The sequence below is a fragment of the Melozone crissalis genome, unplaced genomic scaffold, assembly GCF_028551555.1.
Source record: "Melozone crissalis strain CALT ecotype California unplaced genomic scaffold, PUWL_Pcris_2 ptg000018l_1, whole genome shotgun sequence".
NCBI classification, from domain to species: Eukaryota; Metazoa; Chordata; class Aves; order Passeriformes; family Passerellidae; genus Melozone; species Melozone crissalis.
The window spans coordinates 8,962,338-8,989,008 of NW_026535796.1; the positions used below are offsets into that span (position 1 = coordinate 8,962,338).

General features: G+C 40.8%; 1 protein-coding gene across 4 annotated transcripts in view; it reads right to left on the reverse strand.

Moving 5' to 3' along the window:
- PTPN5 (protein tyrosine phosphatase non-receptor type 5) overlaps window positions 1-26,671 on the reverse strand; it is a 77,145-nt gene that overhangs the window by 30,834 nt on the left and 19,640 nt on the right. For 3 of the 4 annotated variants that reach the window (XM_054276108.1, XM_054276107.1, XM_054276106.1), the window contains exons 2-4: window positions 23,398-23,508; window positions 1,977-2,158; window positions 952-1,071 (exon numbers count right to left, since the gene is read on the reverse strand). In XM_054276108.1, the coding sequence (XP_054132083.1) occupies window positions 952-1,071; window positions 1,977-2,158; window positions 23,398-23,497 (402 nt within the window). In that variant the 5' untranslated portion in view covers window positions 23,498-23,508. Of the gene's footprint in view, window positions 1-951; window positions 1,072-1,976; window positions 2,159-2,257; window positions 2,322-23,397; window positions 23,509-26,671 lie in introns of those variants that run through there. The other variant, XM_054276109.1, reaches the window with a different exon arrangement.

The window sequence follows — 26,671 nt, forward strand, 5'->3', positions numbered from 1 at the left end:
TTATACAAATCAGTTTTTCTGTAAGGAACAACAATTTGTTAATGATTGAGCCACTGCAAATAAGACAGGCAACAGTCTGTGAAGAGCTCTGTGCATAATAAAGCCAACTGCAGAAGAAAAAGTGCTTCTTTCAAAAAACCCCAAAAGAGCAGGTGACACGCAGCTCATAAACACTGAGAAAACAGAAAACAGTCTCCACTGTACTCCAATCACAAGAGGCACTGAATCAGATTTTCTATTAGCACTGCAAAGCCTCTGCCTCAAAGATTACGTACAATGAATCTAAGCATTCTGATAGCAAATATATTTCATAAGATTTTTGAAAGTAGCTGTTCACCACTTAATTAAGGTTCTGTCCACACTAGAAAAATCTGCACTGGGTATAATTACCAGTAATTTATCAGGTGAATCATTCTGGTATACATGTCATCATGTCATGGTGAGAAGCTAGGCAATTTTACCGGGGTAGCTCTGTAGATATAATTGAATCTGTGCACCTAGTACACTTGAAATACATTTCCTGCACACAGATATGTTCTAAACACTCAACAAAAAAGAATTTTTGAGACTATGTTGCAGTTTGCACCTTTTATACAGGTTGATCCATTCTTCCAGAAATTAAGCTTCTAGTCATCCTAAGAAATTAAGTTCCAGCTCTCCCTTTACTGGGGGCTAAACCTTAATGAGATGACTTCTTATTGCTTTGTTTCACTTGCAATAATTTGCACATAATGAAAAATCTGCTGTGCTGACCTAAAATCATAGTCATCATTAAAATTCAGCCCAATATCTCAAAGATAAAATATTCATATGCTTTCAGGAAACTCCTCTACCATTTCAGTATGTACATGTGAAATACACACATATTATACTTATCAGAAGAGATATTAGAAAGACCACTCAAGGCTACTGACATTAACTCTTTAACCAGAGGGGAGCACAGGGACTTACCTCCCCTTGATCTGAAAAAGCCTGTTTAAATGGGGTAAGCAAGTAGGAGAGCAGGTCGAAGGCATTCTGAGCTGCTGGGATTGTCCCGTAAGTGCTGTACCACAGCATCATGCTGAGAAGCTGTGCAATCAATCAGAAAAGACGCAATTAGCATCTCTCATTATGCACACATTCATTTTCATTTCAAGACTGCATAATTAACTAATTTAGTTAGCATTGATTTAACGTTGATTATTGCTTTGGATTTAAGAAGTCAGGTATTTTCTAGGCTGTAGCTTAACAGAATAAAAAGGCTGAAGGCTCCAAGCTCAGCCACTATTAACTGGATGTGCATCACTGAGTTACACAGGCTCCCTCCAGCCCTCACTAGCGAAAAAGCTGCCCAGAAACAGCAAGTGGAGCAACACTGAAAGAGCAAGAGGTTCCTCTGGCTTCTGAACTTTCAGGATTACTACTTTTAGATCAAAACTAGTAATTCCATGATCTTAGGATGTTATTGAAAGTCTCTTAAGACCTCTCTCAAAGCTCTCACAAACAGCCATGTTTCACATAGGTATCACTATAAATACACACACACAAACATACACACACGAAAACTTTTCATTTAAAACACTCAAGGGTGCTGCACATGCCACAGTTAACATAAACTACAACAGCAATGACTTTAACACACTCACAGAGAGATATAAGCTCATCCCACATCACAACTTTAAACAGCACACCTCCCAGTCCACTTGTAACCAACATGGGTCTTTACCCGCATATATATCAGCTATGGAAAAAGGATTTGGTGGGATACTGGTGATTTGGCAAAGGAGGCATTTGCAGTACGGCAGGAAATGGGACGGGAGTGCGGGACATGAAAAGGCAAGGGCTGTTTCAAGGCAAAGCCGTGAGAGGTGGCTGCAGGAATGAGGACTACACCCATTCCCACTGCTACATCTACAGTGAGTGAGGAAACCTCCCCAGCCAGCACGGCCTAAAATAAGGGTCCCAGCATTCCAAAGCTATGCAAGCTGCCTTACCAGTATCTGTGAGAGGACAAACAGATACATGCTGTCTCCAGGTATCAATCCATTCCACGGGGGAGGCCAACCGAGCACTGTAGTTTTCTGGGAGGCTTTCAGGGACTGCTCCTTCCTGCTCCACTCTCCTTGCCGTCCTTCAGCTTCATCCACTGACTCCATCCCAGCTGGACGGGAACAACCTTTGCGTGAAAACGACATGTGCAGGGGATGAATGGGATGTGACCCTGCCGGCACGGCGGGGGCTGCAGGGCTATTGTTTTCCTGGAGACGATGGTTACCTTTCCGTTCTGCCTCAGCAAGCGCAGCTCAGGATTGTGAGCGTCACACTCTATTAGTGCAGCTTTATTCACCTGCCTTCATCAGAAAAAAGTGAGTGTGGGTGGATAAATTATTTTCCCTTTCTTTCCGGAGGTACAGATTCTGGGCTTTGTTGTTAACAAATTCTCATTTACATTGCTGCACTTTTTCATTTTACTTTTTAAAAAAAGCTACCTGTGCTATTGCCTAGCTACACACTTCCCAGCTACGTGATGGCAAAGAACCCATTTTGCCCCTTCCTGTCTCAATTTCTCTATTTCTTTTATTTGTCTGCTTTGTCTAATCCGATTATAGATTTCTGAGGTAGAGACTGTTTCATCTGATGTGTCTGAACAGTGCTCAGGGACTCTGGGTTTTGGCTGAATGTCCTAAGGCACTAATAAAATAGATTTTATTCCAATAACCCACTTCTTGGATGAATTCATACTCAAGAGCTATTTAATAATGTTGCAGGGCTGTTTTGTTCAGTGGAAATAACCACTGGTATGGCTATTCCCTCAGTATTTTGAATAGAGTCTATTTAGACATAAATTAATTCACAAGTGAGGAGTGAAAGACCAGAATCATTGAGTGTAAGTATTACTGACTTACATTTTTGGATATGAGGAATGCCCCAAGGCTGCCCTGTGTAAAACTCTGTAGACTTAAGCCTAAACCAGCCTCCTGTGTCCCAGGGAAAGGCCACACCATTGGCCCTTACCTGGTTTCTTGAAGTCAGGTTTCCACAAAATCTTCCTCTTAGCAAATGTTTCTCTAAATGTCTCACACTTGTAACTCTAAGTCAGATAAGCACCCATTAACTAGCTCTTATCATAAAATGAAATATATCTTGGGTCTGGCCATAGTAAGAATTCATCTTTCAATGCAGTTTTTTTTTTTTTCCTATGCTAGACATCACAAGAAGTCTACCTCTCAGTCCTTAAAGCTGAAAAGCTTCAAGCTTCTAAGCTGCTTCATGTCTCACTAGATTCAAACAAGAATAGAAAGGAAAATGCTTGTTAATGATTGCCAATTTTTCCTGCTATTTTTGTGGGATGTTTATGTTCTGTGTTTTGGAATGAGAATTTGAAATTTAGCAGGGACAGAATCTTTGTGTCAGAAACTATTTTTGTTATCTTTGCAGAGAGATGTGCACCTATAGCTGAGATCTAAACTTGAAAAATATCTACCTTCTTATAGTTTATTCTTGTTTGCTCCTAAAGTCTCTAACCCTCTATTTTCACTAAACACAGTTTAAGTTCTACTTCTCCTTTATCTGCATTAAATAATGCACCTCTGTCTCTAAGAATGATTAATGAACATATTTACTGTTTTTCAGGTTCCGATGATTTCCTATCTTGCATACTCCTTCCCAAATCTCAAGATAAAATATACACAGTGCAAAACTAAAACAACATTGGGAAGACAACCAGACCAAGGAATGCAAGGAGCCAAGGAATGCAGATTTCATGCTCAGCTTTCAGCTGGTTTTTATAAATCATAATATTTCATATTTCAGAACTTTTTTTAACTGACTAAGGGTGATGCCTTATGTAGCAGGTAAACAGCATCTCTTTGTTTCATGCTTGTACCAGCCTGAGATTTTACAAGGTCATTTCTGGTTGGAAACAAACACCTGACTATAATACAACAACATGAAGGCCATTTAACTGCATCTTTTACAACAAAGATGTCAAAGTTAGGGCACTCTGTAACCATGGGGATCTGTGCCTCTCCACAGCCTAGAAATCCAAGTCCTGGAATTCCAGTGTTGTCTAGTAACACCCATACAACTGTAGGGGTCACATTCTCCTTCTTACAACTGCCCTTTATGAACACAATAGACCACTCTTACTTTCAATTATTTTCACTGCATAAGGTAGAGAGAGACCTGGCCTGTGGACCTGGCAGCCCAGGACTCCAGCTCTGCAGAACTGACATTTTTATCAAGAGGTATTTTCACTAGCACAACAGAAGGAAAAAGTTGTAAGAACTAAAATAATGGAGAACTGGTTGAATCCATACATATAAATAGAGACACATGCCTTGGTTATATAGAGAGACGGTCTAATGTTAACTTAAGTCCACTCAAAAATTTTCTCCTATAAATCCCAAAGATTAGATTCTAACAAATAGAATGATACCCTGCTCAGGTTCTGTATTTATTTAACTATGCCAGCTTTAAACAATAATTCAATTAGCACTCACACATCATCTTGCAATTCAATACTCCTGTATGGTTTGCCCTAATGGGCTCAGGATTCTTTCAGTTGCAGATGAGGTAACGAGTGAAACACCAGTGAAGCTTTCTTGTGTCAAGGTGAATGTGAAGGTCTTGAGAGAGCTGGCAAGGATCACTGCCTGCAGGAATGAACAGAGCCTCTCCCCTGCTCGTGATTTGACTGGCAGTGAAATGTAGCATCTGTGTGATAGCTGCCTCATTTCCTGCATCACAGAGATGGGGATGCAAGCTCCATGAGTACTTCTGCTTTGGCACAAGACTACACTTGTTAGGAAAAAAAAAGCCTTTGGCAGAGGAATTAAAAGGTCTCTGACATCTGTAGCAGCCATATGGCTTGTGAAAACAAGTTGAAACTTCAAAACACCACCATAAACTTAAACTCATCCTTGCTGTTCAGGGAAAAGCACTTTCTGGATCATGCCAGGGATCCATTCATCCTGCATTCTTTCCTTAAACATTGCTACCAAAACAAGCTGCCAAAAATACAAGGCACAGCACTACATATTATCATATTATAGAATAATATATATAGCGAAACATCTTCCTTCACTCAGGAGGTAAAAGCTGGCATAGTAACTCTGGTAATGCCCATTTTAACCCCCCTGTATCTATCTTCTTTTTTTTCTGACTTCATAGGTGGGTACATAACAGGCAGAAGAATGAAAAACACCTATATAACTCTCAGAAAAACAAGTGCTTAGAGTACTAGTCTTAGCTGAAATACTAAAAGGCACTGTAGCAATAACAAGTAAGTCAACAAAGCCTTACAGTAACAAACATGCCACGATCCCATCAAATCCTGCTGTGGGTGAAGCATTAGCAGCTCTGTAACTCGACTGAATCATACTTAAAGCCTTCAGAGAAAAACAAAACAGAAAACAACCCCTCAGAACCTCACATCCTGGCTGTATTTCCTAATGAAGTTAACATTTTAAAAGGAACTTGTACACGGGTACTAATGCTCAAGGAATTGGCACCGCTCCATTGGCAGACTTAATTTAACAATGTATTTTTGAGAGAAAGACTTGTTCCTCAGCAAAACTGTTTTTATAACAGAAAGAAAATGCATCCCAGCAATAAAAGGACAGTACTCATTCAGTTATTAGACATTTATGTACATCCATCACACTGTCCCTGTAGGAATGATGCTTCTGGATTGGATAGTACTGCCTCTTCACCAGGAAATACAAATTTTGTTAATGGTGGATTGGGGGTTTTACCTTCCAAGACACACAAGACAGGAGGGCAAAAGGGGCCTCACCTGTTCTCAAGCTGCAGTAGCCACCACACCACAGCAGCTAGGTTGCATTGTCCCTAATTGTTTTAGATGTACTGAGGTACATTTCCCTCAGAACCTGTCCACATCTTCATGACAGCCACGTGTGGTGAGAATTTGTAGGAATGGACCACAGAGTGGAAGCGCAACAAAATACGAGGTATACCAGCAATACCTCACGTCCATCAGGATTACCAGCATTTCAGACCAGAGTGATAAGTCTGTTTATGGCTTCTGCATCTTCAGATGTCCAAATACAACTGCCTAATGAAATCCCTGCCTCTAATTTCCATCTAACTGCTAGGGAGAACTGCTATTGATGGAAGAAGAGTAGATGAAAGTACTCTATTGAGATGGGTTTCAGTCCACTGCTAAAGAGTTTTAACATGCACCTCAGCAGCACACACAGGACACAGCCTTGGCATTGTAGTTCACAGATATGGTCAAGACCTTGTTAAATACACACACTCTAAGGCATCCTGATTGCAGGCCAGTCCAGGTGCTGGGAAGACAAAAACATATCAAACCTGAATGAGCTACCTCAGAGTGCACATGAACAAGAGGCAGCTTGTGCTGGAGGGTAAAAAGCCTATTTATCCGAAGAACAGAGCTTTAGGAGGTAGGTATTGGATAAGAAAACAATCTCTTTTTTGGTTACCACTGCAGCATGATAAAGATGGAAACTGAATAATTAGCTTTCTTTTGCACTGTGGTGGTATGGGAAGAAGTGGGTAAGAGGAAGGGCACCTCTCATACTTGCATGGCAAACACAACTTGTGTACTTACATTCTTCACTCTGCAGGAAACCAACCAGCGAGTCACTATTTTTTAACTCTGAAATTTCTACTGAACTTCTTTATGACCAGCAACCTAATTTATTAAGCAGTAAACATGACATCACTACTGTTCACAGACAGATAAAAATCACCACCAAAGGAAGTCTACTTCTTGATTCTGTCTGCATTCCTGACTCATCTGATAAGTTATGTTGAAAATGTACACTAAAGATATAATAATCTGTCGTGAAAACTGGGGATTACTAGCTTCCCCATTATTCTTTTTTTTTTTTACCTTTCTGGTCACGACAACTGCTACTCTGCTTGATTCCTGACCTGCTTTGTTTACAAGAGTTCAATACATTTATGTTTTCCAAATGGCTGCGTGAATTGCTGCTCAGGAGGAGAACATCTAGGCCCCAAAAGTACCCAGATTAAAAACTGCAAAGAAAAACCTCCCCAGGTGCACCCCACAGCTACCTACTACTGACTGACTGGAGATACAGGGGATTTACAACAATTCAATCTCCTCAGTACCTCCAATTCCATTTTGGATAAAGTCCAAGTTTTAGCTGCCAAGAGCTTGTGGTTGGTAGATCTTGCATTTGTAATGCAAAACCACATTGAGAGCTACTTCAGAAAGTATAAGACAGTTTAATTCAAACACAAGGAACAAGCCAGGCAGACCTATGGATCCCACTACCTTTACCCCTAAGTAATGGCACCAAGGCACCAAAGCAACACTGAAATACCTTTGGTATCTAACTGGAAGGCAGCTAGATCCATCCCATGGTCCTTTGTAGGACTGCAAGCTTCAAACTCTTCTCTGTAACAGAACTCATGAAGAAATAAGCCTGACATACCATCAAGATAAGTAAGAGGTCCAAGAAACTGGAACTACCCACCCTGACATATTACAGAGGAATGGAAGACTCTTCACCAAGACTGAGCCTACACAGCAGCAACACAGGTGTGTTACTTAATCCGAGAATAATTTCAGCTTACAATTTCTAATGCTTTTAGTTTGCCTTAAGTGTATCTACCCTGGACTGTAAGAACAAGCTGAGCCAGGCCGTAGGTATTCATAGCTGTGTGGGGAACAACTGAAATGTCTAACATTCAAGGATTCTATTTCAGCAAGTTGAGTATTTTTGCTAGAAAGATCACACTGGAAGTATTTGTATTTCATTCACACCAATTCATGGGTTGATATGCCCATCAAGGGAACTCAGCTGCTCAACAGCTCTCCAGTGACACTGTTTCAGGCTCTCTGAAGATTCAAGAGAACACCACCCCACAGCTTGCCTTTTCTGTGTGTGTGGCTGGGGAAATTCAGTGACAATGATGCACACTACAGCTTTAAATTGAGCTTTAGTAAGTACAATCACTGATATAAAATGTCTACCTGTTATTGATTACTCTATGTAGAAAAATCTACTTCAGTCCTCCATTCTGAAAGACAAACATAATTGGTAATACAATACCACAACTTTTTCATCATTACCAAACTGCTTACATAGGCACTGCAAGGGCCCTTCCCTAACAGTGAGATGGTTAATTTAACCTTGTGTGACAGAGGATAACCCACAATTATCAATTTTCTTTGAGCTTACTTGTCCCTGGGAGGCAGGTGGCATGGGGAAAGACAGAAGCCTCCTTCTGAGGAAGGCAAGCGTTTTCTGTGGAGTTCTTTGACAGTGCAGAGGAAAAGGGGTATCACCTACTTGCCAGGAAAAGTACTGTACACTTGCACTTTCCAAGCTCAGCTGGTGGAGTCTGGCTGCTGCTTATGCCAAATCCCAATTACCAAAAGGGAAAGACACACCAAGAGAGAAAGAAAGGAAGAGGGAAAGTCGTGCAGTCAGGCAGATAATAGAGGTCTATGTACTTCCAGCCCGATGCTTCTCCCCGTTCACTGGCAACATTTCTAACAAACTTGGAAGAAACTTTCCTCTCTACTTGAAATAAGTTCTGCTGAGAAGAATACACAGACACTTTGCCCTGCTGGGTGGGGGGAACTGCACATCTCCATCCATAAAGAGCCTCTTCTCATCCCTGGGGGAACAGCAACCTGATGCCAGAGCGTGCAAGGAGAATAGCTGCCTTTCCGCTCAGCAGCTCCCTGCTGAACTGCTGAGTCACACGTTTTCTCTGCACTGAGTTCACACTGCTCCCACTCAGTCCACCTGCCACTTCATCTGGGATGGGTGGGAGGGGAGAGAGAGAGGTGAAGGCAGAAAAAATGTTCATGTTCACCCAGGACCATTATTATGGTACTGTGGGGTCACATATAAAAGCAAGCCTGCAAGCTGCTAGAGAGGGATGGAGAAGAGAAATATCAGACTGCAAGAAAAACTGCCTCCCCCTCTTCTCCAGCAAAAGGAGACTGGCCATCAAACAAGCTGCAAATCTCATTTGATTTCCAATCAGTCACCCATGTTACGTGCTTGCTGATATGTTCTGCGAATTTCAGGGTATGCACAAGGCTCTTTGCTGTGATTTAGAAGAGCTTTCAAGTTGCTGTGATTTTTTTCAGCAGTCCAACAGCTACTGTGTCATAATTGTCTGGCTGCCACAGGGAAGTGCCACAATGATGAGTGAAAATATCATCTGGATAGATTCCAGTTCCTAAGGGCATCTTCAGCTGAGTCGCTGCAGTGGAAATGTCCACCAGATCCAACTTTTATCACAAAATAAGATGAAGAGAAAATCCTAGGCATTTTATTGAAGCTTCCATAAAACTCAAGCCTAACAAGAGGCAACATCTGCTACTACCTGTTAAATTCTTGTTCAGAAAAGGGTTTCTACTAGCAATGGTGGGAAACATGCTTACGATTACAGAGGGTCCAGATTACCCTTAGGTTGAGTTGTACATATGGAAATAAACATTTGATTAAATTACCAAGGTGGTATTTTTCTTTTATTAGAATTCTGGACAGTACATTTTATAAAACATGAAAAAAGAAAATGCCCAGAAGTTTCCTGATTTATTAAATCCATTTCTGAAAAACCACTTCTGAAACTAACTTTTAGACTATAAGAACAATTTTCAGACTAATGCTTAAGCCGCCGCTACTGTTAGCAGACAAACTGAGGGCTTGTAAGAAGCTAAATAAAGACTATGTTTTATTTAACAGAATTAATGATTCTGAATAAAGTAAGCCTGTTCTTCCCTATGAGAAAGGATCTCTCAGAGAGATTAGTTACCATTAACACTAGTTAATGTTCAGTCTTACTTGTCAGTGATTCTAGTGCAAATCTCTACAAATGTGCTTGTGCTCTACAGACCTGAAACACAAAGACAAAATCCAGTCTCAGAGGGTGAAATGTAATAGCATTAAAATGTCTTTCTATATCTACTTCTACTGCCCACCTCACAGAGTAGCTCACTGTAGTGTAGCTCAAGAAATAGTTCATGAAAAAATTATAACTGCAGAGGAAAAGAAATATGGGAAAGAGAAAAATAAAACTCACAATCCTCTCAAAGTCATACCGTCATTTTTCTTTCAAATAATCATAAGAATTTGCAAAATACAGTTTTAAAAGGCAGGATGCTGGCCTGTGAAGTCATCTCTGGAAGGGGAAGGATGCAGCCTGACACCAGGGATTTTGTTTTACTGAAGGGTGAGTTTGGGGGACTACATTTGATCTATCACCAAACCCTTCCTTTCTGGAAGAAATCAGATGTTCCAGACAGCACTCCTCTCACACCTGGGGCCCTACACACTGATATTGACTGCTTTATAATATACCTAACCCTTTCTTTCTAGTAAAAGAAAAGGTGGTAATTTAATTTACCTGATCCTCTCACCAAGTCTGTAGTCCATAACAGCTCATATGAAACAGAGCTCCTAGGGAAAAGGCAGCTCAGGATACCTCAGCTGATACCACTCTGAATTAGGTGTGAGCCTCACTTAGACGGGAGCAAGAAAATAAATCCTTGGGCTCTCTGCTCTGGAAAGACAGCAAAGAGGAATTGCTAGGAGCCACAAGAAGCAGTAAGGCACTGCCAGATAAAGCAAGCATATGGGAAGTACATGGGAGCTACTGTACCATCTGTAGGGTCTGACTGCCAGGGTCCTACACTCACTACAAACTGCTATGTGCCTACTAACAATGGGGACGTGCTCTCAATTCCCAGTACAAGACTAGTTATGCCTTTGTCCACATCTAAATCATACTCCCTCTACTAAGTCAAATACACAATGGCTCTCCTAACGCTCACAGGTCTTAACCACAAGATGCGTTGTTAGGCAATGTCCTTTTTCCTTTTGGCCTGTGAAACATCAAGTAAAAGGATATGCCATTTCTCAGGGCAGTCAGGGCCCTTAGAGCAGTGTTCGCTTCAAAACAAAATATTAAATATGGTGTGAAATTACAGCTCTTGAGTGAATGCAGACCTCAGAGGGCAGAGACACTGAATACTAACTTGTAATTCACCCACACATAATTAGCAATTGCCATCTTCAATCAGGACTCAATTCAAAGCTTCTTTTGTTTGATTTTGTCTTTTCTCCTTTCCTCTTAACCCTCTTACAGAAGGTCCATCTGATTAGCACTGAATATTAGATACAATTTAATATTTTTAAAAATAAAGAATAGATTTCTTTCTTATGCTGTTTTCTTCACTGAACATTTTCAAGTGCCTGGTGATAATTTTGGAGCTGCCTTGAGCTTTTGTAAACAGACCACAAGTTGACTTTCAGTGGAGTTGGTTGTCCCAAATTAATCCCAGGCTGCAAGCTCCCTTTAACACTGAAAATTGAAACCCACAAAGCAGCTCTGTAATTCCACAGTTAAAGAGATAAAGGCTTAGACTGCTCATGAATCAGCCTTGCACAGGCAAGAGCTGTCAGTGGTGCAGCAATGCAGAGCTGAATGTACAGGCTTGAACTCTCTGAAACAGGATAACCAACTGTCCTCTTTCAAACCCTAATTATAATTTTTGTGCCTTTACACTTTAACTACAGCATATACTTAAATATGCCTGAATGCATAAAAAAAGATTAGCAATAATTTAAGAACCAGACAAACATCCTCTTCAATAAGAGTGACTCTGACAATGAAAAGAAACAAGCATATTCTGATATCACACATTTTTGAACGCATTTGCTATTCATACCACTACAATCGGAATTGGTGTTGCCACACTGCTATTGTTGAAAAAAAAGGAAGGATATTTCTTTTCTTAAATTAATAAACTCTAGAGTACTTCTTCAGTCATTATGCTAATACCACTGTGTGTTTCTAATGTCTCCTCAGTGACTGGCCTGGTATTCTGTAGGTATTAGATCTGCTTTCAGTTCTGGCGAATGGGAAGGTTTGCACCTTGAAGCAGAGGGGTGATTTGCTGGCTTCCTGCCAGGTTCAAATGGGAATGTTTTCATGTCATTCATTTGGGGATAGCCTGCTTTACTAAGTGACTCAAATCTTATGCACCGGAGCCTTCACAAAAAAAAAAATCATTTAGGAAAGTCACTATCACATTCATTTCAAAGACATTCTCTTTCCTGAGCAAAGTAAATTATATCAAGACCAGTCTCAACAATCATCTTCAGCCACAAACCTGATACAAGCCCCAAGGGTATTATGCCAAGTATAAGCACTTTGCTTTCTTTCATGCATTTAAAAAGGCTATGCTTGCACAGTTTGGCTTCCTCAGAATGCAACACTATCACTCAGACCCTCTAATTAATCCTTGAATTAAATACTTGTAGAGATAAGAGCGTGGACATCCACAAACAGGACCAATTTTGTCTCTGTATCAGAGCCTTATTTCAACTCAGGGCTACACCATTATGGGCCCTAATGGAAACTCAGCACAATTAAATATCATTGTTTCCAGTTCAGTACTCTGCTGCCTCTGTAACTGCAGTCCCTTCATGTTACAAGCATGCTTAGGGTACTAAAATGTCACAAGAGCAACAGTTTCAAGCTCTCCTTCTCCCTAGCTATCTCACAGGAACACAAAAATGGAACCATTTTAGTAGAAAGTGGTAATTGTCCTGGGTCTAGTCTATCTGGATTCCTATACTGCGCTCATCAACATGGATACACAGCCTTAAATAGTAAACTAAAGAGATGCAACAGCTTGCCTTCTCATCCTCTTCCCAGGGAGGAAACATGCACTGAGCAATGTTTTGTCTAGATAGATAAGCAGACATGCACAAGTTGTTACGGCTCTCTGTTGGAGAAGGTGACACGAAAAAAGCACATGCTGGTGATGAGCTTTGCAATTCTCCCGGGAGGATTTTGCACCACTTGTCAGCAATCCTGAGCTTCACTCTACAAAACAACCCAGAGAAACAAACCTCTCATGGACTCATGCATCCCAAGGCTCCACTCCACCTCACATCACACAGCCTCATGTTGAGTCACTGTAGCGAGAGCTGACATTATTCAACAGGTCACCAAGCTGGCAAGCAAACACCATTTTGGGTCATGCATCAGCAGAGCATTTCCACTTCTGGCTCCAGAGTGGGATCACAGACAGCCTAGGGATTTTCATTCTGTACTCCAGCAAGTGCTGCAGAGATGACGATGATCTGAGGTTGCATGGAAGCAGGTGCAGGTATGCTGCATGTGTGGGAGGCACACCTGACAAGGAGGCACTCTTAAAACCTCCCCATGCTTCAGGTATAAAAGCCATCATAGTGTGTCTTATTCTGAGGATGAAAAGACAGGAATTTAGCTCCTCAACTATGCAACACAAATTTGGACTATTAAAAAACATCATTTTGTCAGGTCTTGATTGGAGCATTTCTTTCTTTTCAGGAGCTCCTGATTTCATAACATTTATAATTCAGGTCACCAAAAAGGCACCAAACATATTCCTACAGACTCCTAGTTGTCCCACAGTTTTGTCTCCATGTTGATATATGCTGTGTATATTACATATTTTGGAATTTGAGTAGTCAATTGCTTCCCTTAGGATGCTCTTTCTGAAGTGTGGGTGACAGTATGTGTCAATGGGAAGCAAGATTTCATCCACAGAGCTGCATTTCTGCTATGCTATCCAGAACACTTCATCTGCATTAACAGGAGATGCCAAATGCCTCATACCAAGTCTCCTCCCACACTTGACTTCAATATGAAGAATAAAGTACTGAGTAATCTTGTAAATCTCATTCTTAGCTTCTAAAGACCAGAGCAGCACTTCCAAATCATCCCACCTCTGTCTTCCTCCACATCAGCTTAAGATTCTACTAAAAGAATTTTTTTTGTTTGCACCTCCCATCTCCCACTGCCAATTAAATACAACAAAACTGCTTGGTCCTTTCCTGAAGGGTTTGTGTAGAATGTTTTGGTAGCAGGGTGTGGGGGGGCACAAGGATGCCTTCTTTGAGAAGCTTCCCCATGTCTGACAGTTCTAATGCCAGCCAGCTGGCCAAGGCCAAGCACATTAGATGGTAGGAATGCTGTTGGGATAATCTGCTTAAGGAGAATAAAGTTATGGCACAGATGCAAATGTTGAATGGCTATGGAAGAATGGAGTGAGACTATCTGGGAGGAACATCCCTGCAAACACCTGGGCCAGTGCAGGACGTGCCAGAGCTGGGATTCCCTTGCAGCCCATGGAGGAGCAGAGATCCACCTGCAGCCTCTGGAGGAACCCACAACAGAGCAGGCAGATGCCCAAAAGAAGGTTGTGACTCCATGGGAAGCCCATGCAGGAGCAGGGGGACCTGCAGAGCCAGGGAGAGAGGAGCCCATGCTGGAGCAGCCTGTTCCTGAGGGACCACAGCCAGGAACCCACACTGGAGCAGTTCATGAAGGACTGCAGCCCATGGGGAGGACTCATGCTGGAGGAGTTAATGAAGGATTGCCTTCCATGGGAGGGAGGGATCACATGCTGGAGAAGGGGAAGAACTCTTTCCTGAGGAGAAAGCAGAGGCAGAAACAATGTAAGATGAAGTGAATGATAACCCCCATTCTCCATCTGCCTGAACCAATAAGAGAGAGGAGACAGAGAAGCAGGAATGAAGTTAAGACCAAGGAGGGAGGGGTAGGAGGAAGGTGTTTTTGAGACTTGTTTTACTTCTCATTATCTGCTCTGATTTTGATTGGCAATGAATTCAACTAATTTCCCTGAGTTTTGCCTGTGACAGTAACTGGGGAGTGATCTCTCCCAGTCCTTAACTCATCAGCCACTTGTTATATTTTCTCCCCCCTTGTCCAGTTCAGAGTGGGGGGAACAGTGGCTTTGGTGGGTGCATGGCTTCCAGCAAAGGTCAAATCACCACAATAGCATTAATTATGCTGGAAAGGTCATAAAAAGAATGGGAAAAAGCAACATTTTATCCATGGCCCAGGTAGAAGCCCTGTGATCTATTTCAGATATGCTGAGCAGAGGCACAGAAGACAAAAGAGTATGCAGGGCAGTATCAAGTCCTATTTTTGAGGGATAACTGTAACATCATAGTTCATCCTTTCATCTCCACAGATCTTGAAATGATCTTATCAGCTGAACAGACAATTGCATCCCTAAATCCATATGTGCATCCAATAGGAGTAGCACTTTTGTAGTGTGTAAAAAAACTTCAAGAATAAAGGAAGCTTCACCTTAGAGCTGTTGCAAAAGCATTTTTCTGTACAGAAAAATAACACAGGCTCTTCAATGTGCTGGCAAAGAACATTCAGAACCTATCAGTACCAGTGAGCACACAGGAAGCTAAAAGGGGCCATTTTGAGAATGCCTGCACAAACCTGACAGAAAGAAAAATAACCTATTCTGAAAAATAGCACTGTATTTGTCTTTGTCTCCCACAGAAGGCATACAAAATGGAGGGCATTTAGTGTCTTTCAGGAGTGCCATCCCTCTTATCAAAAGGCTGCAAAATTGGTCAGATAAAACTTTTACCTGTTTCAGCTGGTATTTTGCCTGTGCAAGGAAGTTGGGACCAAGTCTTACAGTCTAATCAGGTTCTCTTCAATTTCTGTAAGAGACCTTTTTGGCATACACAGAGGTAAAGGCATTCAAACTGCTAAAGACTGTGCAAAGCAGCAGCTTTGGACTGTCATTTGAAGGTCAGCCTTCAACACACAGTATTTATTTTTCTATTGTTAAACAACCTGAGTAGAAAGGACTTTTGCTAGAATATGTTAGTTAATTGAATCTGGAACATTAACAGGTTTTTCACAACACTGTAGCATTTTTTCTACGAAAAGCAATGAAAAAATGGTTCTATTTAAAAGTGGTAATAGCTGTAGTCTTTGAACATATGCTTAATGAATAAATGTGTTCGGAAAAAGCCTTGTGTGTATTGGAGGGAGGTAGTATGTTTGTTCTCACTTAAAGCGTGCCATGGTGGCAATCAGCAACAGCAAATGGCATCTATTGTTGGGACTAAAAAAAAATTCATTTGGCCTTTTGCTTTCAGGTGAAATTGCTCTTTTAAATAACACATTCTTTTAGCTAAACAGCTGAGTTGAAAATAAAGCAATAGCAGATCCATGTCATTAAGGACACCTTTTAAACTCTTTGGTAGGTGCAAAGAACCACAACATGGTAATATCCAGGCAGCTTGCTGCCACAGCATGGGGTGCAGCACACAGAAAGCCTACAGCTCACAGGGAAGAGGCATTCAGATCCCATGGGGAGAACAGCCTAACAACCCAGTGCTACCACATACTGCAGTGGTGGGTGCAATCCCGAGGATGAAATTATATAGGATACAGCAAATCAGGGGACCTGAGCAGAATAGACTCTGTAAAGCTTAAATGACAACCAAAAATCTGGGATGAAAAACACATGAGAACAAACTCAACCTACTGCATTGCCATTTGCATGAGCAGGTGGATGAATTTAATAAGCTGGTAGATTTGTTTGTGAAATTCAAATGCCAATTCCATACACTGGGAAGTGTGAAAAACATCCACAGTCAAGCCAGAGCTGACTGGGTATTTTTAAAGGAAGCTTGACAGATGTTGTGAAAATGTACTGCAAAAGAATCAAACCTGTCAGTATTTACTCTTCTTTTGAAGAGCTCCATATTCCTCTCATGGAGTGCCTGAATCTCTCCTTTCTCCACTTAAACTGAGAGTTTAAGCTCCTCAGTTCCACTCTGAATGCTCCAAAGGAAGCTTCACTCCCCTTCCTGTTCTATTTTTCAATAACATGCTTGACTATGACTCCCTTTTTGCAACACAGCCAGATCTCAGTTGGAAAGTTCATTTGTGGTGAAAGAGCCACGGGGAACTCCCAAGCTGCATTCAACCAAATCTCCCAGTGCAACACACTGCAGTTGGAAATCTAACAAATCCAATGGGCGAGACCATACCACGATCATCTCTTCTTTGACAACTCTTCTCAGCTAGCAGGGTTGGGAGACTGCTTCAGCCAAGCATGAGCCAATGCCTGCTCTCCATCAGTGTTTTTAACTTGTCAATCCTTGCATTCCCTCCTCTCTCCTTTTAGAGTTTCCCTTGTGAAGATGCAGAGAAGGCCCAGATCTGAACAAAGATCAGAGACCATGTGTAGGTGGAAAGAGATAAGATTCACAAACAAAGCAAGTCTTAGGTTCCCAAGATTTCTTTACAAGACAGAACAGTGATACAATGAAGAAAATATTCCACCATTAAAACTCCTAATTCTTGAGGTTGGCACTCCACAGCTGCTCACCTCTTAATGCTGTCCTTACTGAAGTACTTTGTCCATTGAGGCTTCTTGCACTTCCCCATGGTGATGTCACCAGCAGGCATAGGGAAGCATGAAACCTCAGTCAGCAAACTAGTAAGGCAGTGGTCAAGAAACCATGATTTCCAGAAACAGTAGAGGTTTGAGATATGGTGACAACATTAGATTTCCAAAGGGTGTCAAACTTATCTTCTGTGACAGTCCCTGATGCTGAAGAACAAGCTTTACAAAGTTTATAAAACTGTTGCATACAGACCATGTGACATGTCAGCAGAGTTCTGTTCTCAAAAATTACTAATTGTTTTACCAGGCTGATTTTCAGCTTATTTTATCTATGATATTAGTTCGTCCATTAATTAATCAGTTAGCCCACCAACCAAACCAGTGCCCATGAGACATGCATATAATTTAGTAAGTAACAGCGTGTACAAAATACTGCACTGTTTTGGATGTCACATCCCTGAAGCAGGGATACTCTTCAGTACTTTTGACTTCAAAAACTGTGTTCTATGGCATTAAACCGGGTCCTACAAAGCCACTAGACAATGAACTTGCAACAACAAGCAGAGAAAGAAGATAAAACAAGATGGCAAAAGAAGGTGTATGTTTGGGATTAATGGAAAAGCAAATGTCTGATAAGAGGAAAGAAGGAAAATAAATACAAGGCCATAGAAGAGAAGCCCACAGGAGGAGGAGGAGTGTGAAAAGCCTGACAGAAGGACTGAGTGGAGACTAAAAACAGCATCTGGCAGTAGCTCAACTCAAACAAGGTAGCATATGCAAGAAGTACAGCATACTGAAAACTTCCTCTTGGGTATTAAATAACCTCAGAATTAAGATAGAGAGTCTTCCCTCCCTCTCCTCTGAAATATCTTGCTCTAAACTCTAAAACAGAAAAAAAAAATATAGTTAGACTTTTTGGTGATTGCTATTTCCCAATTACAATTGCGAGCTCTTACTTAAAATTTTCAGGCTTGAAGCCGCAGAAGTCAGGCACAGATTTTGATTCATTTTTCTAGTGGGTTTCTCATGCCTAACAGACTTAGGGCATCAAGAGGCCAGATTTTTGAAAGGCCTAGGAAAATTTACAAAAGCTCCAATGCCCCTAGATAGAGCCCTAGTTCTGCTGAAACAATAATTGTTCCTCAAAAGACAGGCCCAAGTTTCATTTTCAAAAGCAGCTTAAAAATATGGATTACACTTCACACTGACAGTGAGAGAACACCACACAGTTGTTTTTGAAACTGAGACTGACATGGTTTTCAAACTGCTGCCTACCACGTGCTTTTGCTTTCTTTTAATTGTGCCTGTGAATACAGCACACAAATGTGTCTGCTGACACTCACAATTAAGAAAATACAGGTACAGTTGTGAGAACATAAAATACTACAAACTGGGCAGTGTGAGGACAGCCCAGCACTCCAAATCTTACACTGCAAGTGATGTTTATGCTATTTGCACCTGCACAAAGGCTGAGAAAGTCCCACATGGGGAAGAGTTACAGTGCTGACCAGGGACTAACAGAACCCCAGTTCTGTCACCTCTCACAGGGGTGGAACATGGCCTTACAGGTAGAAATGCCAAGGTGAGCAATGCAACTTCAGGGGATATCCCCCACGCCCACCTCTTTGTCGTCATGATGCACAGGCTGCCACATCTACATCTGACAGCACAGCAGGAACAAACTACAACCACAGTCCTTCACCCCGTGACCATCTGGAGCAGGGCTGTAACTGGAGCTTGCTGTTGCTCTCCTCAGGTCCATATGCCCATATTTCTTTCATCAGAGCACAAGAAGGCAAAAACAAAAAGTTGGTGCCACCAGACCTCATTCTAACAAAGCACATCTGGTCAAATTGATATTCTGTGACAGTATCTATTGCCAAAGAACACGCTTAAAAGGTAGGACCTACACACAGAGGCATGAGCAATGAGGGGAGAACTGCTCTAATATGAATGATGAAAGGAGGATTGGCAGAACAGCCCTGAATATTCCTTGGCGGGGGAGTGACAGCCCGGAAATACTATTTTGCTGCCTGAATAGCAGTGGACACACAGTAGAATGTATTTTCACCTTGGACTTAGGATGCCAATCTCCATAGGGATGGAGAGAAACTGTTTTAAGAACTCCAGACTCTGTGCTCTACCTTTGAAATACAGCTGCCTGTCTGCTAGAGGTCCTGGATCTTATCATATTAAGTATGCCCCAATGTTTTGTCAGTATATGCTCATCATTCTCTGTACATTGTTAAACCTTTCAAATTATAAGGTTTGAAGAGTCAAATCCAAGAACATATCAGCAAATGATTCTGTTGTGTTTTCATGCAGTATGTCTGAAAGGTATCAAAAATTTCCAGCTTTCACTGGAACTTCTGCAAATAATCAGTTCCCTTAAACACCGTATGAAATCCCAGTGTGAATAACAAAGTCATACCCTGGGTATTCAACAATAAGATATCCTTGATGTTGTGACTGCTGTGCTGGGCTAATGGAGCTGGCAGAGGAGTAAACATACATCAGGGAACACCATCAACAGGGTCAAGCCTTTAAATTACAAATGCCAGTTTACCAATTACCTTTACATAGTGTGAAGCAAGACAATTTTATGCAGAGCACAGGAGAATGAAGAGCATCAAGTCAACTCACCACCTGCCTAGTTTGAGAAAGGATCAAGTGTAAAAAGCATTAACAGAAAAAATCTGCCAAAACCCAAGAAATTACCCAGCCCTTAATAAAGATATGATAATACTGAAAGAAACTGTATTAAAACTGTTCTAAATCAATAGAACTATCTAAATCAATAAGATCATAGAACTAAAACTGGCACATGATAATTGATCAAACAAATGCTTGTCAAAAAGAAGGGACTGATTTTCAATTTAACTCTTGATTGAAATCAGGGTCATTGACTTGAAGAGTGTGTTCCTTGGCACTGCAAACTGCCTCATCCTCATCATCTCTCTGATTCTTAAATGCTATTAAAAGATTAACTGAGACTTTTATTTCTTTAATTTTCTACAGTGTTTTGTATACACACTGCAGAATAAAACTTGCTTTAATAAAGATTTGACTGAAAGCCTTCAAATTCAAACTGTCAACCCAAGTGCACATTCCTTCAGAAATAGCATGTTAATTTTGCTCATCCCCACAGACTCATGTGACCTCTTTTATCTGTATCCTCTTTCCCACCCGCACAAGAGCAGCTCGTGGCTCTGTCGTGCAGCTACAGCAAAACTTTTCCAACCTCCAGAAACATCATCCAGTTTCATTTCACTCACTCTGTTTTTTGCTTCATGCACGGTGCTGGATGTGAGCATGTGAAGAGGAAGCATTTCTGTGAAATAAGTAAAGTTATGATTACTTAAAATGTAATTTTTCAATCTAGTCCATAATTTTATGGCTCCACCATCTGTATTAACTGGCTGGCATAAACATATTCTAACAGTTTCCAAAGAAATATTGCAGAATTTTAATTTGCCCTCCCAACCTACCCTAATCAAGCCATGCCTTATAGGTTTCTCATTAGCTTCTCTGCCCTGCAATGCAAGCAGTATTTTCTTTGTATGAATGTAATTGATTGCTCAACTTAAGCACTACAACATTGAAGTGACCTTTGGCCACACTCTGCATTGTATTTTATGCAATACTGAAGTCTATTATTGTGTTTCTGACAGCTGAACTTTTTTTTAGCCTTTTCTTTGCCAAATTTGAAACAAGGGCCAGTCTACAGTCCTGTAACAATGCCTGGAGGATGATTTCTACTTCAAGCATTCATTGGAGCATCTTCCATCACATTAAAGACAAGGATTTGAATTTTTTACACCTTAGCCTTTGCTGAAATTAGCATCACTGATACTTTCTAAGTGCCTTTACCTCTTGTGCCAAAAGCAGTGTGCTCAGCCACCTCAGACTGAGGCCTTTTCAGGGTACTTTTCATCAAGCACACTTGCCAGGGGAAGCTTCCAGACACAGAATTCCTCCCATGGTGCTTTAGCAATGCTTCCATGCTGGCTCTAGCAAGTTAACATGAAAGGAAGTGCACGACCTTCAGCTCACATTCACTTGGGAAGTTTCAGCACAGTTTCTTTGCTGGAACTATTCCACTTTGATGTCACATGTTAAATGATTGTCGATCTTTTCTTTCTCCCCTCCCACACCAGGTTTTTCCAGGCTAAGCTTTTCTGCAAGGCAGAACTACCCACGCCTTATTCTGCAATAAAAACAAAACTGCTTGAAAAACTTCCCTTTGTATTGCCCACATATGAAGTGTAAGCCAGTAATCACTGCTGGATTCAAGATCTTTTCTATGAACAACCTGCAGGCTCAGTGCATGAACACTGGGTATTTTGGCCTCAACATGAGAGAAGGGCAGTGTCAAAGCTTAAGCAAAGACACAAGGGGAAGAAATGAAGACCCTTATAAACCAGGAGGAGAAAAAGTAACAATTAATAAAGAAATAAATAGTATTCTATCAGAACCATTCACACATTTCCCCCCAAAAGCAGTCACATTGGTGGAGAGGAAATAGAAACTGAAACATGAAAGAGCTCTGAACATACTCAGTAGCCCTAAGAATCATGTACTGGATTTATAGCACATAATTTTTTTTTAGCTATCCAGGTAAAAACAGAGGGGGTATGGTTTCTCTGTTGGTGGATGGAATGAATTTACCTTAACTCCATACTTTTAACTATATTTTACTACAAATTTCAATTTTTTACTTACAAATTTTACTTTCATATTTTTACTTACAAATTTCAGTAGGGGATAAATTTGATAAGCACAGTGATTTCTGAATTAATTATTTTGTATAGCAGCAGAATGGTGCTCATGTCTTGCTTTGAAATTAATATAGTTTATAAGTGTCATGTAACATAAGTTATCATGCTTTTACTTATGCCAAAGTATCAAGAATAAGTGCTTTGAGGCAAAATGTGTGTTTGTCATTTATTGTATGTTTGTACATGTCCTAGCATAATGAGACTTGCAATTATTTTGCACAATTACCCACCATCTCAATAAAACACCCACCATCTCATTGATGTTTCATGGCCTTGGTTTAACCCTGACCTCAAATGATCTGTACAAGTTTGTTAAAAAAAATCCAAAATGTGTAACACTAACATGACTCTCTGAGCTTACAGAAAAGACAGCACCTCCTTTCTGCCCTTAAGTCAAATCAAATGAGTGGCAGGCATTGATTTTCAATTGTCAAAATCTGACCCCTTATATCTAATTTGTAAAGATAGGAATGCCCAGGAATAATACCTGTAAGCTACCTGAAGTTTTTTGGGATTCTTACATAAAAAAGATTACAGCTGATCAAGGGCTTTTTAGCAGTAAATTATACAGAAAGAACTCATTCCCTCACAGCTTATTTGCATAGAGCACATGCTTTTGCCCTCCAAACATCCCCTAATGAAGGTTTTCAGCACCCTCTTTCCACAAGCTGGGTCTTCATTGCAGAGGGGAGTTGATACTGAGGGCCCACCCACGTCAGATGCACTGGCTCCTCCCAGCATAAAAACAACCAGAAACTGCAACAGACTGCAAGGAGGTACCAAAGGCCAGTCCAAGGGCAGCATTAACTGCAGCCAGTAAATAAACCAGGTAATCAACTAATAAAACCAAAGAAGGTTTATCTACACTGGATGCAGGATTCAAAGCCCTAGCTGCTCTAAGAGCCCTCACTAAGCAGACAGTAAACACTTTCTTGTAAGAGACAGAATATGTTTAGAAACAAGTCCAGAATGGCTTGAAAACACTCACTTCCTTGATGATTAAACAAAACTAATTTATTTACAGTTTACCATGAATCAATTATACAGAAAGAAGAAAAAATGCTTGAAACAGCTATGAACTGGATTTGAAAGGACTTCCCAGAGAGCTTTTAAGAGACAAAGGCTCAATCCTTTAGGTTACCTTAAAATTCCAATCTAGAAAGAATTGCATAGACATCAAGTAGGCAGTGGAGGTAAAATGGACTCTGAATGATGTGAGAACCATAGCTAGGTTAAAATATATACTCCACCACGAAAAGATCTAGCAAAAACTACCTCCCATGCTATCTGGGCTTTGCAAAGCACTTAAAACCTGAAAATTAGGCTAAGTTCTGCAGGACTGTATGAAAGTGTTTTTCATCTGTACTGAAGTGACAGCATGATAACTATCATCCTCCTTATCTTACTTACCATCTGACTTGCACTCAGTCCTTTCAGTCACATAGTAACCTGGTTCCAATGCCTGCTCCAGGACAGATGGTCCTCTGGGATTATCATTTACCTCCTTCATGCACTAGAATCCTGAAAAATAAAGGAAAAAAATCTAAGCTTTAACACTATCAGATGTCTAAGAACCACTCTGGGCTTTTACACACAATTCTTCTTGACAATAAATTCTAAAAGACTGTGATGAGCTGCTCATCCATAAAGAAAGAGTCAACCCACTAATGTGTGGGGTGAGGTGAAACATGGAAAGGAGATCAAGTATTTTGCCATATTATCATTGATGAACATGCTTGTACTTGTTGCCTGCATAAAGGAACTGCAAACTACCAGAATCAAACAGTATGTAGCATAAAATGTTTTAATATTTAAGGAAAAGGAGGCAATCCATAAACTAAGCTCCCTTAGAAGCCATCTGCTCCATCATAACTCCCCATTTCACTAAAATCTCCAAGAGGGCTTAAAGGTCTGAATACAAGACAAAAGCCCTTTTCTTTGTGAAGGACTGTTGAATGTGTCATACCTATCACACAGAGGGGCTAACTGAACACATAATTTGGGAACAGTCCATCATAACCTCAGAGACTATGGACCAAACATGCCACTAAAGGCATGGCAAAATCATGGGCAAAGAGGGTCATGCAGGCAGGTGGAAAGAAATTCACCCCTAACAAACTGCAAGGACCTTTTCCTCCTTCACAAATTCAGCTAAAGGAGAGGCCAGAGATGCCTTTTTTGTCCAGATGATGAAGTGCTCTGCCTTCAAAGCTTATGTGATTTGTCATCTAATTCTAAAGGACCTTGCACTGTGAACATCAGGCCAGTTCATTCAGTCTCTCCCAAAGTCCACCGAGACAAACAGAACTCTTTATACTGATGCCAGTACTCTGTGCCTCACAAACCCCATCAAGAAGTCTCCTAAGAACATGAGTTTAAAGGGCTATATTCTGAAAGTGTCCTCTCCTACAGAGGTACTGTTGAAATCCTTTAACTAGAAAATGATCTTGCTGGTTCTGAACAGGCTAATAGATCCAAGATTATTTAGATAAGCAGACTTTATCTCTGCCACTGGGATATGAGGTGCTCACTGCATATAGAGCAGCACATTTGTATGTTAAAGAACATTTAAAAGTAAGTCACAACTTTAGAAGACACCAGTATACAAGAAGACAGTATATAGGTAAAAGCAAAACAGCAGAGTAATGTGTGAGGCACTCAGAAAATCACCTGATGCAATGTAGCACGTCTTAGCACGAAGCTATCCTCTGCTACCCAGGACAAGGGAATACTAAGGGATGAAACTGGCTGGATACATGCTGTCTCTTTCACTTGTAATAATACAAACATAGTATGTAAGTCCAAGAATAAGAATTACTGTCTGCATACCCAGTGTGTCTCCAAACATAATCCAAAAGTTATTCCTAAAACCAGAAAAAAATAAGAATACATCATACAGATGGTATTTATACTTTTATAGCCACTTAGAAACACCTCTCCTTCCTTCCCAGGAAAATATGACCACTGATTATTTTCAGCTAGATGTTCTTGTTAAGTTAGTTTTCTGATGTGATTTCTTCCATCCAAGCTCAAACCAGAAAAGATGTGTTGCAGCCAAGTCCCAAAGGAAGTCAACCTTCTTTTACAGAGCAGGTGTTACTAAAAACAACTTAAAAGCCCCATGAAAAGATGGTGCGGACAGTTCTGAGTCTACCATCAGCACCCCCACTGCCTCTCAAACTTGTCAATGACATAATTGCCAGTTGTGTGCAACAACTCCCGAGAAACAGGCTTTGCAATGCTCTCATGTCCCTCCAGCAGGACTGCTACGAGGTGCAGAACCAAGGAGTAACTGGATTTTGTAAGGAACTTTATGTCTTTTGGCTCACTATTAAAGGCCAAATTACATCCCTAAACTGCACCTTATTAGTGATCTAATAAAGGATGTTATGCCTTTCTACACAGCACTTCTTGTCTTGACACAAAGGGCTCTGGTATCTGAACAGGTTGCCCCAGAAAGCAAAGGTTATCACTTCTGCTAAGTGGAAATGTAATTAACTCTGCATGCCCTCAGCCCAATGCAAGCAGAAGACAAGAGGTAAAATTCAAGCCAGAAGAGGTTTGTGCTTTTGAAAAAGTGCAGTAAGAATATTTGCATTTAGTTACTGTGGTTACACAAGGTAACCCAAGCACACAGAGTTTTTAGCATAGAGCTGTTACAATGACAGTAGCCCCAAGTGCTTTCTTTGACCTCCCTTAGTGCCTGCAGTTCACCGCAATATTCAAATACTGGTATATAACTGTTTTCTTTGCACACTGTGTACAATGAACGTGGTATCACAACATTTCCAGAGAGGCCAAAGAAATAAGAATTAATGTTGAAGATCTATACTCCTCTATAAAGAGAGAGTTGCCTCTTCCTAAACTATATTCTACTGTTGTATTCTGCATTCAGTACAGGTGCCTTGCCAGACTCCACGCTTAATTCTTATTAATATTAGAAATTATTATTAATAATTTATACTGCCTCCAAACTCAAGCATTCTTCCTCTGCTTCCTCTTACCCCATCATTTAATTTAGGGACAAGTGTAGTTTTACACTGGTGAAAGAAATATCCATCTATTGCCTAATATGTCCTGTATTTTTGTCTCTCCAACAGCATGTGAATGATCAAAGGAAAATACCACTAAAGCAAGGCAGGAATCACTCGTGCCTCTGAAATAGATAAAGGCTTATTTTCAATTAACTTACACTGTACAGTTATTATCAGTGCAAACCCAATGTGAAAACAATGCTGAGATCTGGGAGCATTTTACACCTACTATACACTGATGTAGAAGACATCCTTCCTTCTGCCCTTGACTACAAGGAAAACCTTCAAGGCCAAGTAGCTTCACAGAAAGCAACTCACATTAAAGGCAACAAGTGCACAACCTTCCTTCTGAAACTCTGGTGTGTCCTTTGTTATTCTGACACAAGCAGCTACAGCCAGCCACAGGAGCACTCACTCATATGCAAAAGTGCCAGCAAAATCATGCTTCAAGTTAAGAGAAGATTTCAGCACCTGATTTCGAGCTGTGTGAAATCTCTAGAGGACGTGTCAGAGAGGACTGAGAAGCAATTGGCAAATTCCTGGTAGCAAATACCCAGAAGCACGCTCAGACTACATGGAACCAAGAGTGACTTTAGCTTGTGATATGTATGAGGAAAATCGCAAGTTTTTAAACTACCAAGTTAATCCTT